Source organism: Sorex araneus, chromosome 4 (assembly GCF_027595985.1).
Source record: "Sorex araneus isolate mSorAra2 chromosome 4, mSorAra2.pri, whole genome shotgun sequence".
Lineage (NCBI taxonomy): Eukaryota > Metazoa > Chordata > Mammalia > Eulipotyphla > Soricidae > Sorex > Sorex araneus.
Window position 1 is genome coordinate 77,366,890 of NC_073305.1, and position 18,874 is coordinate 77,385,763.

The 18,874-nt window shown below is 56.4% G+C and overlaps 2 protein-coding genes across 5 annotated transcripts in view; both read left to right on the plus strand.

The window, feature by feature from the left end:
* The first annotated feature begins 5,122 nt into the window (after window positions 1-5,122).
* On the plus strand, window positions 5,123-14,896 carry SRF (serum response factor). Its single transcript, XM_004605930.2, has 7 exons — window positions 5,123-6,037; window positions 7,437-7,703; window positions 9,247-9,508; window positions 10,001-10,120; window positions 11,532-11,723; window positions 12,273-12,349; window positions 12,507-14,896. The coding sequence occupies exons 1-7, from the start codon at window positions 5,522-5,524 to the stop codon at window positions 12,600-12,602; spliced, it is 1,530 nt and encodes a 509-aa protein (XP_004605987.2). The 5' UTR covers window positions 5,123-5,521; the 3' UTR covers window positions 12,603-14,896.
* A 601-nt stretch (window positions 14,897-15,497) lies between these two features.
* CUL9 (cullin 9) overlaps window positions 15,498-18,874 on the plus strand; it is a 40,451-nt gene continuing 37,074 nt past the window's right edge. For 3 of the 4 annotated variants that reach the window (XM_055134882.1, XM_055134884.1, XM_055134885.1), the window contains exons 1-3: window positions 15,519-15,597; window positions 16,334-16,350; window positions 17,745-18,354. In XM_055134882.1, coding sequence (XP_054990857.1) covers window positions 17,754-18,354 — 601 coding nt within the window. In that variant the 5' untranslated portion in view covers window positions 15,519-15,597; window positions 16,334-16,350; window positions 17,745-17,753. Of the gene's footprint in view, window positions 15,598-16,333; window positions 16,351-17,744; window positions 18,355-18,874 lie in introns of all 4 variants that reach the window. The other variant, XM_055134883.1, reaches the window with a different exon arrangement.

Consider the following 18,874-nt stretch of genomic DNA (forward strand, 5'->3'; position numbering starts at 1 on the left):
TGGGGCTGGAGTGATAGCACAGTGGGTAGGTCCTTGCACACAGCAGACTGGGGTTCGATTCCCAACATCCCATATGGTCCCTTGAGCACCGCCAGGAGTAATTCCTGAGTGCAGAGCCAGGAGTAACCCCTATGCCTTGCCGGGTGTGACCTCCCCAAAAAAAGCAATAAATAAATAAATAAAGTTTTAGCAGCTTGAAAGATCTATGACAATAGGGGCCAGAATGACAGGTCAGTCAGTGGGGTAGAGCACTAGTTTTGCATGCGGTCGACCTGGGTTCCATCACTGGTATCCCATATAGTTATGTGTGCTGAAGGTGAGGTCCATCCCAAGAGGGAAAGAATGAGGGCGGGGTAGGGGGGTCACACCAGCGATGCTCTGGGATCTCTCCTGGCTCTCCACTCAGAAATCACTCCTGGCATTATTGGGGGTCATATGGAATATCTGGGATCAAACCCAGGTTGGATTCATGCAAGGCAAATGCCCTGTCCACTGTTTTATCTCTCCAAGTTTCCTGGTTTTTGATGGCAGGAGAGGCAGTGACAGAGATAGAGGGCTGGAACCAAGGGACCCTGAGTACTCTGCTCTCCCGAGCTACCTGCCCCGTGGATTGGGCAAAGAGCATTTTTTGTCTGGGGTGTCAGTCTCACATGTGTCTGAACTTGGTGACTTCAATAAAAAACTTTCAAAGACAGGCAAGCATGAACCACACAGGTATGGCTGTAAGGCACCGTTTGTGGTCCTGGAAATTCTTCTGGAACCTATTCATCTATTATCCTTTTCTTCTTGAGTTAACATTATGCTTAAATGCTTACTGTGTGAAATAAATTAAGAAAGGCAAAGAAAATTTTGGGAGGACCACACCCAGGGTGCTCTTGGAACACAAAGCCTCTTAGCTTTGTTCCTGGTAACTGGGAGGGCAGGGCCCAGGGTGTGCAGTGCATTGAAACTGCTACATGAAGCACGTGTCCAGCTTTTTATTGTTGTTTGTTTTGGGGGCACACCTGACAATTGGGTTACTACTGGCAGGGCTGAAGACCATATGGGATGCCAGATATTGAACCCAGGTCAGCCATGTTGAAGGCAAGCGTCTTACCCACTGTACTATCTCTCCAGCCAAAACGCTCAGCTTTCTGAGCCATCTCCATGACTCAAGGAGGGAAAAAAAAATCTTTTTAAAAAGAATTTTTGGAGGAGGGGCTTGGGGGCACACCCAGGAAATCTCTCTTGGTGGTGCTGGGGGCTCTCTGTGGTGGCGGGGATTTGATCGGGGTTGGGTTACCCGCATGCAAATCTTATTTTCCCTCTGGTCAACCCCTCCTCCCAAATTCTTAAAACTACTGGGAAATGAGGAAGAGGAGGATCTCAACCATATTTGGGAATTTGTGGTTTGTTGTTTGGTAAACAAGGCCATGTTTATATACATGTGTATGTTTTTGTATATATACACGCACTATATTTCAAGTCACTTCAACATACAATTTTGTATCTGTCAAAGCCTTTGGACTCAGTGAGAAGAGCAGAGGAGTTTGGGCTGTAGCTAGAGCACAGCGGGTAGGGTATTTGCCTTGCTCGTAGTCGACCTGGGTTCGATTCCAGCATACCACATGGTCCCCCGAGCACCGCCAGGAGTTATTCCTGAGTGCAGAGCCAGGAATTAACCCCTGTGCATCGCCAGATGTGACACAAAAAGAAAAAAAAAGAAAAAACAGAGGACACCATTATCCAGGACTTTTTTTTCCTTTTTGGGCCACACCCGACAGTGCTCAAAGGTTACCCCTGATTCTGCACTCAGGAATTAATTACTCCTGGCAGTACTCTGGGGACCTTATAGGATGCGGGGATCAAACCCAGGTTGGCCGTGTCTAAGGCAAACACCGTACCCACTGTACTATTTGCTTAGGCCTTTTGGAGCACGTAAAATTGACAACATTCTAGCTTCTTGAAGTTTAAAAGGGCAATTTTTCTGTGACTCACCCTAAAAGTAATAAAAAGGGTTTTTTGGCGAGGGGCAGTGTGGCTCAGGGCTAACTCCTGGTTCTGTGTTTAGGGATCTCACGGTGGGGCTCAGGGAACCCCATGGGGTGCCAGGGACTTAACCTGGGTTGTCTTATTGTATTACCTATTGTATTACCTCCCCAGCCCCCAAATAAATACGTGGTTTTTTTTTTTGCTTTTTGGGTCACACCCAGCGATGCTCAGGGGTTACTCCTGGCTCTGCACTCAGGAATTACTCCTGGCGGTGCTTGGGGGACCATATGGGATGCCGGGGATCGAACCCGGGTCGGCCGCGTGCAAGGCAAACGCCCTACCCGCTGTGCTATCGCTCCGGCCCCAAATAAATACATGTTTTTTTTTTTTTTTTGCTTTTTGGGTCACACCCAGCGATGCTCAGGGGTGACTCCTGGCTCTGCACTCAGGAATTACTCCTGGCGGTGCTTGGGGGACCATATGGGATGCCGGGGATCGAACCCAGGTCGGCCGCGTGCAAGGCAAACGCCCTACCCGCTGTGCTATCGCTCCGGCCCATAAATACATGTTATATGCAACACTTACCCTTACTTGAGGTGGCACCTATTTATTATTTTATTTAATTTTTTTTGTTTGTTTTTTAAGCCACACTCAGTTGTATTCAGGGCCGCTGGCTCTGCACTCAGGAATCACCCCAGGCAGAGCTCAGGGGTACCATTTGGGATGTTGGGATGCTGGGGTGCAACACAAGTGCTCTACCCACTGTACTATTGCTCTGGCCCCTAATTTATTATTTTAAATGTTATATATTATTTATATTTTAAATGCTCTTTCAGTATTCTATTTTTTTTTTTTTTTTTTTTTTTTTTTTTTTGCTTTTTGGGTCACACCCGGTGATGCACAGGGGTCACTCCTGGCTCATGCACTCAGGAATCACCCCTGGCGATGCTCAGGGGACCATATGGGATGCTGGGATTCGAACCCGGGTCGGCCGAGTGCAAGGCAAACGCCCTACCCGCTGTGCTATCGCTCCAGCCCCATCTTTCAGTATTCTAAATTAGTTCTACTACCATTATGACTAAAGGATCGTGCCCAATTGCTTCATTTTATCTTCACAATAACTAAGTGCAAGAATAATTCTTTCAGGGGTTGGAGCAATAGCACAGCGGGTAGGGCATTTGTCTGGCACGCAGCAGACCAGGGTCTGATTCCCAGCATCCCACATGGTCCCCTGAGCACCACCAGGAGTAATTCCTGAGTAAAGAGCCAGGAGAAACCCCTGTGCATTGCTGGGTGTGACCCAAAATGAAAAAAAAAAAAAAAAGAATAATTATTTCCCAACTTCACTTTTTTTTTTGTTTTTGAGCTGGCACCTGATTGTGCTCAGGATTTACTCCTGGCAGCGCTCAGGGGGCCGTGTGCAGTGGCAAGGATGAACCTGGGTCAGTTGGGTACAAGGCACACATTAGGATATTTATCCCTGGGCAGAGGGGACTACCCCAGGCAGTTCCTACTCTTCACTGGACACTCTCTGTGCTTTATCTCATTTAATCTGCATCAAGGGGTAAAAGGGAGAGATAGCTGTAGGGGCTGAGCTCAAGCTTTGCATGCTGGAGGCTGGAGTTTGATGACTGGCACCGGATAGATATAGTTCACTAGCACTGTCACAAGGGACCCCTGAGCACAAAGCCAGAAATAGTCTCTAAACCCAGCAGGGTGTGGCCCAACTCCTCTCCCCAACTAAAAAAAAAAAAGTTAGTCAAGAACTTCCTGGAGGCCAGAGAGATGGCTCAGCGGTAAGGAACCCGCCACTCAGCAGACCCCAATTTGATTCCTGGAACCTCATTATAGTCGCCTGAGCCCCGCCCCTCAACTGTGACTCCTAAGCACAGAGGCAGGAGTAATCCCTGGCCCTAAAACAAAACACCCCTCCCCCCCCAAAAAAAAAACCCACAAAACTTCCTGGGATGGATACCAACAGTGAATTATATGGACCCTGGAGAGGTCAAACACTTGTTTCCAGGCACCGGGCTAGAAGATGGTGATTCCAGATTCGAACAATTTCTGTAATAAAGTCAGAAATTATTTTCACTGCCACACGGCAGTGTGGTTGGGGGAAAATGGAGCAGGGAGGGGGGTTAAAAAGGGAGGAGGGAGAGGAAAAACCTGGGCTTGGCAGTGCCCCAGTTCTAACTAGCCACCCCCATACACGTATCTTTCGCTGTCTGTTTGGAGAATGCGGTGTGTGTGCGCGCGCGCGCGAATCCCAGTTGTAACTTTCCCCATGTGGGTTTTCCTTGGCTTTTCCGAGGAGGATGTGCGCGCGCTGCCTTTGAAGTTTAAACTTTGTGCGGGCTACACATTTCCTCTCCCCCCCTTCCCCCAGGTCTTTGCACAGCCTGTGGGGTGGGCTTTATCGTCGGGACCACCCCCTCCCGGCGTCCAGCCTGCAGCTGCAAGTCTTCATTTATCTCCATCAGACTCCTAGCCCCCACCCGGGACCCAGGGGCCGATCTTTTCCATACGCGCGTCTGCCAAGGGCTCCCCGGCCCCAGCCGCCCTTCAGTATCGGGGATGATGAATGAGGCGGCCTGGTGGGAAAGTGTTGCCGTCCCGAAAAGAGAGGGAAGGGGAAAGGAAATGGGGTGGGGGAGGGGAAGGGTTGCAGCCTAGGGAGAGGGCACAATGAGCCTGGACACCGGGGACACCTCTGGTCTGTCGGTGACTTCGCCTCCTTTGGAAAAGCGGGAGGACGCGTCCCAACCCCTAGCATCTGTGCTGAATTTTACAATCTACTGTGATCCGTCCAGTTCGCTCAGACTCTTTCAGCCCTTCCAATGTTCGGTTTCCCGTGCTGCTCCGCGTCCTCTGCAAGCCTGCGCCTCCGTGTCGTCCGGGTGCTGCCTTTCTCTGGTCGGGAGAAAGGCGGGGTCGCACCTCTTCCTCCGGTTCCTTTAAGAAGAGTCGGCTCCTCCCCTTTCGGAGTTGCCGTCTGACGCGGTGTGACAGCAGCGAGTTCGGTATGCCTATGCAAATACGAGCCCGCTGAGGACCAATGGGAAGTGGAGGTGCCGGAACCGCGGACCAATGGGGCGGGGGCACTGGGGCTCGCCATATAAGGAACGGCCTCGCCATAAAAGGAAACATTGTATCTCTTTATATGGGGGGAAGGGTCGGGGGATCCCTCCGCCGCCAGCGCGTGGTCCCGGCCCCCTCCACCCGCCGTCTCGGCCGCGGCCAGCAGCCCCTGCCCCCCGGGGGACGCTGACGGCCGCCGGGCGCGCCGCCCCAGCAGACGGACAGGGGGCGCTCCGCGCGGCCTGGGGCAACCCGGGCCACAGGGGCAGCAAAGTGCGGGCCCAGGTCGGCCCGGGCGTGCAGGGCCCCCGGGTTCGCGGCGGCAGCCAGAGCCGCCCCGGCAGCGGCAGCGGCGGCGGCGGCGGCGGCGGCGGCGGGAGCGCGGGGTCGAGCCGCGAAGCCGATGGCGGCGGCGGCGGCGGCGGCTCGGATCCCTCGCTGACTGCCCGTCCGCCCTCCCGTACTGAGCGCCATGTTACCGAGCCAGGCTGGGGCCGCGGCGGCGCTGGGCCGGGGCTCGGCCCTCGGGGGCAGCTTGAGCCGGACCCCGACGGGACGGCCGGGCGGCGGCGGCGGCGGGACCCGCGGGGCTAACGGGGGCCGGGTCCCCGGGAACGGCGCGGGGCTCGGGCCGGGCCGCGGCGAGCGGGAGGCTGCAGCGGCCGCGGCCAGCACCCCGGCGCCCGCCGCGGGCGCCCTGTACAGCGGCAGCGAGGGCGACTCGGAGTCGGGCGAGGAGGAAGAGCTGGGCGCCGAGCGGCGCGGCCTGAAGCGGAGCCTCAGCGAGATGGAGCTCGGCGTGGTGGTCGGCGGGCCCGAGGCGGCGGCGGCGGCCGCCGGGGGCTACGGGCCGGTGAGCGGCGCGGTGAGCGGGGCCAAGCCGGGCAAGAAGACCCGCGGCCGCGTGAAGATCAAGATGGAGTTCATCGACAACAAGCTGCGGCGCTACACGACCTTCAGCAAGCGGAAGACGGGCATCATGAAGAAGGTACCGGGGGCACCGGCGGGGTGGGCAAGAGGGAGCGCCGCCGCGGAGGTGAGAGGCGGCTGGCGGCGGGAGGTGTGTGGGAGGGGATGGCTGCTCCCCCGGGTGGGGGAAAGGGGAGGGGCGCCCGGGAAATGCGGGGCGAGGGGAGACGCCGCGAACGTCCGGGCGCCGAGGTGGGAGTGACGGGCGCGCGCCGGGCTGCAGGGCCCGTGCACGGTGCAAGGGGAGAGTGGGACGCTGGAGACCGCGGGACTGCCGGAGAAGGGGCTTCGGAAGACGCGGGGAGGGGGTCCCCCGCAGGGCCGGGGCCTCGGGTGGTCCCGGGGAGAGGCTCCCGCAGAGCCGGGAGCCAGGGGAAGGTAGGGAGCTGAGGGCTGGAGCAGGGTAACAATGAGCCAGCCTGGAAGGAGAGTGGGCACCCCTCGAGTAGCGCTGGCAGGAGGAGCAGATAGGGCTGATGAGTGCTAAGTCAAGGGGGGGAGCGGATGGGGGTCATGGCCTAGCCCCCAGGATGGCCTGTGTCTGCTGTCGCAGACCGGGAAAGCCGCACAAGCCCTTGGGACAGGCTTCAGAACCATCTGCCTTGGGGCAAGTGGGATTTGCAGAGGGAAGGCTGGGAGGGCTGCCCTGGGCAGCTCCAGAGACGGACTTTCTCCTAACGGACACGGTGAAAAGGGCTCCTCAGGGAGCAGAGGAAATGGGGAGCCCGAAGCTGGAACCCCAGGAACACTGATTGCTGATTTTATATGCTCCATGGAGAGCCAGTTTCTAAGGTGGGTTATAGAATTGGCTGGCAGTGAGGATACCTGCTGTGGAACCGATCTTGAGGGTCCCTGCATGGGCTCAGGGCAGTGAGGTACCTGCTGATTTAGCAGTGTGTTGTGTGTCATCTCCCCTCCCTCCCACCAGTCACACCAAATACTATTTGTTTTATCAAGACAAAGTGGGGAAAAAAAGTCCCCAGTATTATAGGGCAGGACAGAATGCTAACAGGTTAGGGCCTATGCCATTTCTGGGATTGAACACGGGACAGTTTCCAGCATGGGTGACTCCTTACCCCTAACATCTTAGGGGACTTCCAAGTCCCCGTGAACTGGTGGGGGCACTACAGCTCCTTGAGGCTGCAGGCACCAGGCCCCACGCTGTAGTGGGAAGCAGCTATGAGGGGCCCTGCTTTTCTCAAACTTGTGGCCATGTTGTTACCAGGGGGCCAGATTGTTTGGGGCATCTGCAGGTTGGCAGGGCTGCCCCTGTTGCAAGGATTTTGCTGCTCCCTCCTGCAACCCGATAGACACCCCCACCCCCAGCCCTGCCAGAGGAGGGTTGTCACGGGAGAGGTACTTGAGACTGTGTCCCGAAAAAGTTGTGCTGATGTCCCCTTTCCTCCGCCCTCCTCCAGGCCTATGAGCTGTCCACGCTGACAGGAACACAGGTGCTGTTGCTGGTGGCCAGTGAGACAGGCCATGTGTATACCTTTGCCACCCGCAAACTGCAGCCCATGATCACCAGTGAGACTGGCAAGGCGCTGATTCAGACCTGCCTCAACTCGCCAGACTCTCCGCCCCGCTCAGACCCCACCACGGACCAGAGGATGAGCGCCACCGGCTTCGAAGAGACCGACCTCACCTACCAGGTGTCAGAGTCCGACAGCAGTGGGGAGACCAAGGTGTGCAGGGAGGACGAAGGGGCGGGGCGTGACCGGCAGAGAGGGGTCTGGGGAGTGAGATGGGAGCTTGGGGGACAGGTGGACGGGTGGCTCCCCTGCAGGCGCGGTGGAGCCGGGTTGGTGCCCCTCGTGCGAGGGGGCAGGTGTCCGTCCTCGCTGCTCTGACAGGAGGCCGGCCCCCAAGATAAGCGGGCGGCCTCCGTGCCCATATAAGGCCGGCTCCGGCTCCACGCCGCCCTCCCGCCTGCAGCCCGCCCGCCTGGCAGGCCGCTCGCATTCCTGCAGCCAGCTGTCTCCCCGCAGGGGGTGGGGGCGGAGCGGGGGCCCTCCCTGCGGGCTGGGTCTCCCGGGAGTAGGCCGGGGCATGCATGGGCTGCAGGGTCCTGGGAACCCAGCCCTGCCGCCAGCCCAGCCGAGCGCCGGGTTGGAGACTCCCTCGCTAGCCAACCGCCTACCTCTTCAGGATGTCCGGCCCCGGGCCGCTGGGGAGTGGATTCTCCCGCCGCCGGGGATGCCGGGCCCTAGTGACGCCTCCCCCTTCCTTTTCCCGGTGAGGGGTGGGGGCGGGGCTTCCTCCTTGCCGGTTCGGAAGCCCCGCCTCCTAGGTGGTCCTCGACTAACCGGCCAATTAGAGGAAGCGGTACTGTTTGCCTTAGCAACGCTTCCGCCAATCAGGGGCTTCAAGCTCGGCTGCTTAGCACACTTCTCGTGCTGACCCACTCCTCAGTCTTTGAATGCCCCCCCTCCCAGTTCTCTTTGGACTCCGGCCTCAGGCTTTTTTCCTTCTCATTCTTGGAACACGGGCATCTTCTCCCACCTTACTAGCATGTCATCCGTCCTCATTTTTTGGAGCAATTTGGTTCATTTATGCCCAGGCAATTTTGCTGGATGAATAGATCCGTTTGGTAGTATAGAACTTTTTGACATAGCGAAGTTCACTGTCAACCCCCAGACTTCTCTCCAAACCCCTAAATTCCGTGAAAAACTCTCAGACCCTGTCTTAGTAAATCAGAGCCCAGCAGGCCCTTTTAAAGATCAGGGGAACTGTTCCATGGTCAAACACTTAGACCTTGCATTTGTAAGGCCCTGGGATCAAGCCCTGGCATTGCACAATAAAGAAAGAGGACATAGCAGTCCAACCACCTGTGTTTACAGAAAAGGAAAGGTGTGGCTCAGGAAGAGGAAGTAACGTGTAGGCTCACAGACATGCTGGTTGCCAGGGCTGGAAAGAGACCCCAGGTTTCTTGATTCCCCAGCCAATTCTATGATTATAGTCCAGATGTTTCCAGGCTTTTTTTATGTGCGAGTTCCCCAGTATTGGTCTCAGTGCCCCGATGCTAACCTGTGGGGTAGGTGTTCGCCTTTTACAGATCGGAAACTGATGCCAAGCAACTCTATACCTTGCCCAAAGGTCAGGTGGAACTGGGATCTGGACCCAGGTGCATTGGCTTCAGCATGAGCTGTGGGTTCAGAAGCCTTCTGTAGAAGGCTTCGAGAAGGGCCTGCCAGGAGCTCACCACCACTCTCTTTGCTCTGAATATAGGACACGCTGAAACCAGCGTTCACAGTCACCAACCTGCCGGGCACCACCTCCACCATCCAAACAGCACCCAGCACCTCTACCACCATGCAAGTCAGCAGCGGCCCCTCTTTCCCCATCACCAACTACCTGGCACCAGTGTCTGCTAGTGTCAGCCCCAGTGCTGTCAGCAGTGCCAATGGGACTGTGTTGAAGAGTACAGGTAGTGGCCCTGTCTCCTCTGGGGGCCTCATGCAGCTGCCTACCAGCTTTACCCTCATGCCTGGTGAGTCACAGAGGATAGCCTCAGCATGCTCACAGGGGCAAGGGCTGGCACAGGAGGAACCTCTTTCCCTGCTGAGATGGCAGGTGAACAGGGGAGAGCCTGAGAGAAGCCTCTTGTGTCCCCTCTGTATACCTCCCCACTGGGAACCCCAGTTGTCAGTAAGTTTTCAACCATGTCTGACCTAGCTCAGCGCCCCAAGGCCACAGGAACCAGAGCCATTGTCCTACTTCCCCACCTTGATTCAAGGCAGTTTTCACCCTTGACAGGACAGTGTCATTCCTGTCGCAGCTGAATGGAGAGAGAGAAGGCTGGCTTGGGGGTGGGGGTGGCTAAGAGCAGGCACCCAGAGGCCCTTTGGTCCTTACGAGAGAGTGCTAATTATTGGGAAGTCATGTGCCCAGCTTGGTGGGGGGGTACTGAGAGGGGACACTGACGGGTCCTGGTGCAGATGGTGGCGGGTAGGACAGCAACAAGTAAGTCTCTGTCTTCTAGGTGGGGCAGTGGCCCAGCAGGTCCCTGTACAGGCCATTCAGGTGCACCAGGCCCCACAGCAAGCGTCTCCCTCTCGCGACAGCAGCACAGACCTCACGCAGACCTCCTCCAGCGGGACAGGTATCGCTCCCAGCCTCGTCCCCTCACTGCTCTGCTGCCTGTACTGTGAGAGCAGCAGGGGCCTTGCATTGTCCCAGAGCTGAGGCCAGGGCATCTCTTCACGGGAGACTCAGGTTTGGGGCTCCATCCTCCTCCTGCTCTGTCTGGGGAAGTGAGGTGAGGAGGGCTGGGTGTCCGAATCCTCCCCTGCAGTGGGGCTGTGGGTGTCAGGGAGAGCAGAGGGATCCCTGAAGGCTGCCCTCCTCTGCACTTTGATGACAAACCAAAGGCCCAGAAAGAGCAGCTGACTTGCCCAAAGACACACGTTTGCTTAATTACCAGGAAGATTTTATAGAGCAGTTGTGTCCTGTGGGAGTGAGTCCTGGGCGTTCAGCAAACCTCAGACTTAATTCCCCTCTAGTGTCTTGTCATTGCAGAAATGAGACACTTTCAAAATGGAATTGCTTTTTTTGTTGGGATAGAGGTACACCTGGTGGGGCTCAGGAGTTACTCCTGACACTCTGCTCAGGGATATCTCCTGGCAAGGCTTAGGGGACCATATGGGGTGCCAGGGATCAAACCCAGGTCATCTACATTCAAGGCAAGTACCTTCCTTGCTGTACATTCCAGCACCCTGAAGTTGCTTTTGAAGTTCCTGTTATTTGTGACCTTATTATATGAAATGTGATCCCAGGATGGGAGAACCCGCATCCTTTGGGAATTTAATAGAAATGCAGACTTCTTTTTTGGTAGTTGGTGAGTCAGTCCACCCAGCAGTGCTGTGCGCTACTGCTGGTCACTGGACTCTTGAGCCTTATTCTGAATCAATCTGCATCTTAATAGGATCCCCCTTCTTCTCTCTCCCCTAACTCCCCCCCTCCATGACTTGATGCACATAAACATTTGAGAAGTTTTGTTTGAAAGATCAATGTAGGGGCCAGAGCGACAGTACAGTGGCGGGGGGGGGGGGGCGTTTACCTTGCAGGCAACTGACCTGGGCTCGATCCCCTGCATCTCATTTGCTCCCCCAAACACCACCAGGGGTAATTCTTGAGTGCAGAGCCAGGAGTAACCCCTGAACATTACCAGTGTGACCCCCCCCAAAAAAAACAGATCTATTTAACCCTTATTTAGAAAGGTGGAAGTGTGGAGGGGAGGGAAGTTGGAGCCCCTTAAAGGGGAGTGTCTGAGTTTCTTTAGGGTGAATCAGTCACTATTTTTCCCAGGGCCTTGGCATAGAGACAAATGAAAACAGTGATGTGCCTAGACACAGATAGATGTTGGTGTGTCCAGGAAGCACAGAAGAAGGCAGGTGGTGGAGCCAGTTCTGGGTCTGGCCTGGGAAGTGGCCCTGGGGCCGGACTTTGCTGTGGGGTGGGAGGATTGCATTTTAAAGGTGCTGACCTCCCTGCTGTGTGTCTGTAATTGCCAGTGACATTGCCTGCCACCATCATGACATCATCTGTGCCCACAACTGTGGGTGGTCACATGATGTACCCTAGTCCCCACGCAGTGATGTATGCACCCACCTCGGGCCTGGCCGATGGCAGCCTCACCGTGCTCAACGCCTTCTCCCAGGCGCCGTCCACCATGCAGGTGTCCCACAGTCAGGTCCAGGAGCAAGGTGAGTTGGGGTGGGGGCGGCCAGGAAGGGCTGAGGAAAGGAGGATCATTTCTTCCCATAGACACACAATCAGGGGCCAGAGGGTGGTAGTACAGTGGTTAGAGCACTTGCCTTGCATGCCCCCAACCTGAGTTAGATCTCAGCACCCCATATGGTTCCCCAGCCCTGCCAGGAATGATCCCTGAGTGCAGAGCCAGGAGTAAGTCCTGAGTACTCTGGGGTGTGACCTAGAAAATGAAAAAAAAAAAAAAAAGTCGCAAAGTCCTCCTTCCTGTCCAGTCATACTTAGCTGCAGCTTCTCTCTCTCTCTCTGTCTCTCTTCTCTCTCTCTCTCTCTCCCTATATCTCCCTCTGTCTCTCCTACACCTAAAATCAAAGCTCCTTTGCAGACTCAAGCCTTTCTCATTGGACAGTCACAGTCACACTTGGCCACGTACCCACGGGCACCTAGTTCTGAGACTCACCTGTGCATTTTTCATCACTCCTCCAGTATCTGGAAGTTTCTCTTGAGCCAGTGATCTGATATCTTTCGGTGCTTTTCCAATGCAGGTGGCGTCCCCCAGGTGTTCTTGACAGCGCCGTCTGGGACAGTGCAGATCCCCGTGTCTGCGGTTCAGCTTCACCAGGTAAGTCGAGGCCCCTGTGGCCCTCCCAGCCAGCCATCCAATTCTTAACCTTGACCTTGGGGATTCTGTGGCCTGTTGTTTCAAGCACTGGTGGGGATCCTGAGCTGACCAGCAGTGCCCTGCCCGTACTCCTTCCTGACGCCCCCTTTCCCCCCAGATGGCGGTGATAGGGCAGCAGGCCGGAAGCAGCAGCAACCTCACTGAGTTGCAAGTGGTGAACCTGGACGCCGCCCACAGCACCAAGAGTGACTGATCTGCCCTGCCACCCTGGACAGATGGCCCAAGGGACGGCACCACTTATTTATTGTTGCCTTTTCACGTTTTCTTTATACACATGTTGACGGGCCGCAGGAGAAGAGACGGAGAGGAGCGGGCAGCCTCGGGACTGAGTCCTCTCACTCCAGCCAAAGAAAGGGGCCAGCCCGCCCCCACACCCCGTCCTCCCTCTGCTGTTGATGGTGGGGCTGCCCTCTCTTCTCCAGACTCCCCTGGCCAGCTTGGCTCCATGTTTGCCATGAGTATTAGCTTACCCAATGGGACCGTGCCCAACCTTCCCACCTCCAAGCCACTGTGGGACTGGGCACCGTGTGTCCCCCGCCCCCGACCGAGGAAGCAGCGGGAGTCCTCTCCCCAGCCTCCTTGCTGACCTGCCTGAGTCAGTCCTGTGTCTGCCACAGGCTGGTCAAAAGAACCCTCCGCCTGCCCTCAGGGAGCCAGCTGAGGAGGTGGGCTTCTTCCCTCTGGGGGCCTCCCTGCCTGCTGTCCCAGAGAGCTGGGCTGGACCAGGCTGCCTGCCGGCCTCGCCGCCCTCGGATCTCCAGGGGCTTCTGGGCCGGAGGGAACCAACCAGGGTTCCCTTCTATCCCTGTCTTCCCCATCTCCTCCCGGCTGCTTTACTTAAAGTTGATTTTGAACTTTTTATTTGAGGAGACAAAGTGAAAACAAATCTATAAATATATATTTTTAAAATATTTAACTTTTTTTTTTTAAATGGCGTTTTTCTTGTCCCCTTCCCTGCCCAAGCTCCCCTTCCTTGGGGAGCCACGGAGCTTCCCCAGAACTGGCAGGGCCTTCTAGGGGACAGCCACCCCAAGAGCTCGGGGCATCCCCATCAGTTTGGGGAGAGACTCTGGGACCGAACGGGTCCCGGACGGCTTCCAGGAGGGGCCCTCAGGCCCTGTCCCCACCTGGGTGGGGAAGGTGGCCCACAGCTCCGGGCCCTCTTTCGCTCTTTCGGGTTATTGCTGGGCAGAAGGAAGAGGGAGACCAAATGTGGGAGTGGGGTGGGACGGCGTCAGCTGGAGGTGACTGGCTTCATTTGTGCCACACACAAGGGCATTGCAGCCTTGTGCTCCCTGAGGCTGGCAGCTGCCTGGGGCTCAAGTTGCAGTGAGCAGGGTGGAGGTCTGGGAGGGGTGAGAGGCCAGAATGGGTGGGGGGGCTACAGCAACAGAGCAGCTCTTGGGCTGAGGGCTGAAGAGACAGGGGAGCCAGAAACGGACAGCTCTCCCAGGGAGTAAGCAGCTACTGTAACTTTTTTAAATTAAGACAAAAAGCCTTGAAGAAAATGACTTTATTTTTCTAAGTGTAACCTCAGTATTTATGTAATTTGTACAGGGGCCGTGCCCTACCCTCTCTGCCCGCTTTGGGGTAGACCTTGAGGGTGGGCCAGCATCGGGGGGAGGGTCTTTTACCCTGTGTCAGAACCTACCTTCACCACCTCTGTCCAGAAGGGGAGCTCTTTCAGAACTGGGCGGCACTTGGGGTACAGTTTTATTAATCCCTCTGCCGGCCTGCAGTAGGAGCAAGCTTGCTTCTGTGATTAGGTGAAGGGGTGGGGGAGTTTTTACGCACAGCCTAGTTATCAAGGGGAAGATTTGCCAGTGTGCTTGCGAGCCCCCTGACCTCTATCCCCATTGCGGTCATGCCCCATTTTGGGGCACTATGATGGAAGTCACCTTTCTGGGCTTTCTCCTGCAGACAGTTGGAGCTTGTAGGTGACTGACAAGGCTAGGGCATGGCAAATCAGGGGCCAGGGAGTAGGGGAGCTTGGGACTCAGGTCTGTAACTGCCCAGCCCCTTTTCTCTGCTCTTGTTTCACTCCACGATCACTCACTCACTCACTCCCCACCCCAGGGAGGAGACCTTGATGAATTCCTCCTCTCCTTCCCACAAAAGACAGACCCAGTGAGTGAATCAGGCAAAGTGCTTATAATGTGTGTTGTGTGAGCGTGGCCTTGGGAGAACATGTGAACGTCAGGGATAAGGTGGCATTTCTATGTGCAGCGACCCTTGGTGTTTCCCTTCCTTGGTGGCTCTGGTGTGTGTGCGTGCATGTGTGTGTGTGTGAGCGTGCGTGAGCGCGTGTGCATGTGAGCGCAAGCTTGTGCACGTGAGTGAATGTGGGGTGTGTATGTCAGTGGTTTCTACTTCCCCTGGGATGCTGACCCAGGAATAGTGGACATGGTCACAGTCCTATGTACAGAGCTTTCTTTTTTGTATTGAAAAAAATACTCTTTCAATAAATGTATCATTTTGTGCACAGACTGTGGGGTCTTCGCCTTCATTTTTCCATTGTGGGAGGGAGGGTGGGAAGAGTGAAGAGGAATCAACTCAAACCACAGCCCTCACCCCACCCCACCCCGACCCCCTTACTACTCTGAGAAACATACTGGCTGCTTGACTGATAAAAAGCTAAGAGCTGTTTGGGGCTATTGAAGGAACAGGGAGCACACCTGGAACCATGAAACCCAGGTGGACTGCGTGGTAGGCAGATGCCCTGCCTGCTGCACTACCGCTCCTGCTCCTGCCCCTCTATTCTTCTGAGCGATTTTGCTAGGTACTTAAGCCAACACCCCAGAGACTGAACAGGAAGGGTGACAACTCAGATCATCATTGAGGGTCTCAGGAGCGGAGGCGACTCAAAGGACGGCCCTCAGGTTGGGAGTGCCGGGGGCCTGGTCTCGGCGGACGTGGAAGGGGGTGGGGGCCCCAGGAGAAGGGAGGGGGCTGCAGAGCTGACTGCGGTAGGACAGGCGCGCGCTCCCGTGGGCCCCCGCGGAGACTCCCGGGCAACGGCCCCCGGGCAGCACGCATGCTCCGCGCGCCGGGCTGGGCCTCGGCGGGACCCGTCGGCTGGGTCCGCGCGTGCGCGCTCGTGTGACCGGAAGGGAGCCGCGGAGGAGGCGGGGCCGGGCGAGCGGGACCAGCCGGGGCGGCCTCCGGGGCGGGCGAGCTCGGAGCCCGAGGTAAGCCGGGGGCTGCGGGCCCCGCCGCCGGCCCCCACCCGCTCCCGTCGGCCGCCGCGGGCGGCGCGTGTGCACGCGGGACGCAGCCGCCCCCGCCCCGCGGCCCGGCCGTAACGCCCGCCAGGTGCCCGGCCGTCGCGCCGGCGCCCCGGCCCCCGCCCCCGGCCGCCGCCCGCGCGTTCCGCGCCCCGCCGGCGGCGACTGTCCGAGCCGCTGAGCCTGTGAGGGCCGGGCGCGGCGCGTCAGGCTGAGGGGACCGGCTCGCGGGGGAGGACGGGACGGGCCCGGGCTCCGGCGGACGCTCGCCCGCGCGCGACCAGCCGGCCCCGGCATCACCCCCGGGCCGCCGCGCTCCGCGGGACCGCCCCCACAGCCAGAAACAGATGAGTGGGTGACGCGAGAGGCCGAGCTCAGGCGCCAGCGACTGGAGTGTGGGGGGTCCGGACCTCCCCGACCTCGCCCCTCACCCCGCCGGGGACGGCTGAGTACAAGCACCGCCTCCGTCCAGACCGTTCCCCGACAGCGCTCTCCTGACAGGGACCCCGCCCTGCTCTCGCTTGGTCTGGGCTAGCGGTGGTCGCGCCCCCTCCGTTTTGAGCTAGCCCCCCACCGTTTGTGCCAGCCCGCAGCCCCTCCCCCAAGCCTCCTGGAGCTGTTCTGTCACCTTTCCCCACACCCGGCGCTCCACTTTTCGGCTTTCCGTTATTTACATGCCTTCCGTTTTTTTCTCCCTCAGCTGACCCTTGGACGCTGGTCTGTATCCCTGTGCCTCCCTGCTAGCGAATCACTTTTCATCTCCTTCCCTCTTCTCATCTTCTCACTTTTCGATTTTTCCTCCTACTCTCATCATCTCCCTCATAGCCTTTTTCTTATAATTTATTTATTTTTCTTCTTGTTTTGTTTTTTTTGGGCCCACCAGGGGATGCTCTGGGCTTACTTCTGGCTCTGCACTCAGAAATTACTCCTGGCGGGACTGAGAGACTTGATTCGGGGCTGGGGGTTGAACTGGGGTCAGCCACATGCAAGGCAAATTAAACCCTGTACTAACTCTCCAACCCCAAGTTCTGTCTTTAGGGCTGGCTATGTTTCCAGATGGTCATTATTTGCTCCCAGATTTCTATTTATTTTGGGGCCACACATAATGCTCAAGCCTTACTCCTGGCTCTGCACCCAGGGGTCACTCCTGACAGGGCTAAGGGGACCATATAGAGTGCCTGCAACCAAACTGGGTCTGGTGAGTGTAAGGCAATCACCCTACCAGCCATACTGTTTCTCCAGCCCTAGTTGTCTTAATTTTTTTTTCTTTGATGTATGCTTTTTAGCCACGCCTGGTGTGATGTTCAGGGTTTACTCCTAACTGCTCAGGAATCAATCTTGGCAGGACTGGGGGAGACTATACGGTATCAAGGATCAAACCTAGGACACCACGTGTAGAACAAGCACCTTACCCACTGTACCATCCCTCTGAGCAGCCCTTTCCTTCTCTTCCCTGCTCTGTGGTCTGCAGTCACCACTGGTGGTGTTCACAAACCATGTGTGGTGCCAAGGATTTCTGACTACGTTGGTCAGGATGCAAAGGCAAGGGTTTGGCCACACCTGGCAGTGTTCAAGGGTAGCTCCTGACTGTGTATCAAGAAATACTCCTGATGGTGCTTGGGGGACCATTCTGGGGATGGAAGGAATCTGGGTTGGCTGTGTGTGAGGCAAGTGCCCTACTGCCGTGAGGCTGGGGACCTGGTGGTTGGGGCCACACCTGGTAATGCTCAGGGCTTACTCCTTGCTCTGTGCTCATCGTCACTCTTGGTGGTTTGAGGGACTATATGTGGTTCTGGGGACCCGATTGGTGTTATCTGCATGCAAAGCAAGCACCTTAACTGCTGTACTATCTCAGGTACCTTGATTTCCTCCCCAAATGGAAAGTGCAGCCACCATTTTTCATTTCCTAACCCACTTTGTTTCATCCTCTCATTATTTTCCCTGTGCTTTTATAAGTTTGAACATGTGTCCATTACTTATCCCATTCTATTTTCTTTTTGGCCTCTGAATTTGATCATATAACCTACCTGTCATACCCACTCTCTGGATGTTCTACCCTCTCTGTGTCGTTTTCCTTTTCCAGACTCACTCTGTCTTTCTCCCTGCCCTAGGAGGTCAGCATGGTGGGGGAACGGTGCTCCGGGGATCTCATGATGGTGGTCCCCCTGGGTCCGCAGCTGAAGGCGTTCCCCGAAGAACTCATTCGACAGCGACTTGGACATGATGGGCGCCCTGAATACCTGATCCGATGGAGTGTCCTCAAGTGTAGGGAAGTTGGCAGAATGGGTGCAGAAGAGGGCAAAGCAGAGTACATCCTCATGTGGCTTTCTGCCCCCGAGGTCCATGCTAGCTGCCCCATGCTGATAAGAGAGTGGGTGCTGTCAAAGGGACCTCAGCACGAACCAGTGGGGGGTCTAAGAAGCTTTTCCCAAGATCCAGGCAGCTTGGATGATGTGGCCATGGGAGAGATGGAGGTGGACGTGCGGGCGCTGGTGCGCAGGGCCACCAGACAGTTGGCAGAAGGCGGCTCGTCGAGCCACACGGCTGCAGTCCTCCACACCGTCCACGTGCTCAGTGCCTACGCCAGCATCGGGCCCCTTGCGGGCGTCTTCAGGGAGACGGGGGCCTTGGACCTTCTGATGCACATGCTGTGCAACCCCGAGCCTCAGCTCCGCTGTAGTGCGGGCAAGATGCTGCAGGCGCTGGCGGCCCACAGCACTGGTAAGTGATCATAGGAGGGAAGAACTGGAGAGAGAGGAGGCAGAGCTCCAGTGCTTACTCCTGGAGGAATCACTGAAGTTGTAGGACAGTTCCCAGAACCCTCTTCCTCTTCTCTCTCTCTCTCTCTCTCTCTCTCTCTCTCACACACACACACACACACACACCCCTAGTATTTGGTGAATATCAATTCAGTGCGAAGGAAAAGCAAGAAGTGCCAACAGGTAAATCGATGATGTAATAGTAGAGTATGGTTTGTCTATTCTTTATACAGTGGCAAAGAGAGTGAGATGCATTTGTCTATTTACTTAGCGGTTTTGGGGGCTCAGCAGTGGTCAGGGCTTATTCTTGACTCTGCGCTCAAGGATCACTACTGGCAGGTCTCAGCACCATAGGCAATGCCAGGAATTGACCTGGGATTAGCCTTATGTGAGTTATTCTACCCATCGTACCATCTTTTCAACCCCAGGTTTATCTTTTGAAACCTGGTTGAACTTTATTTGTTGGGGTTATGAAATTAGTT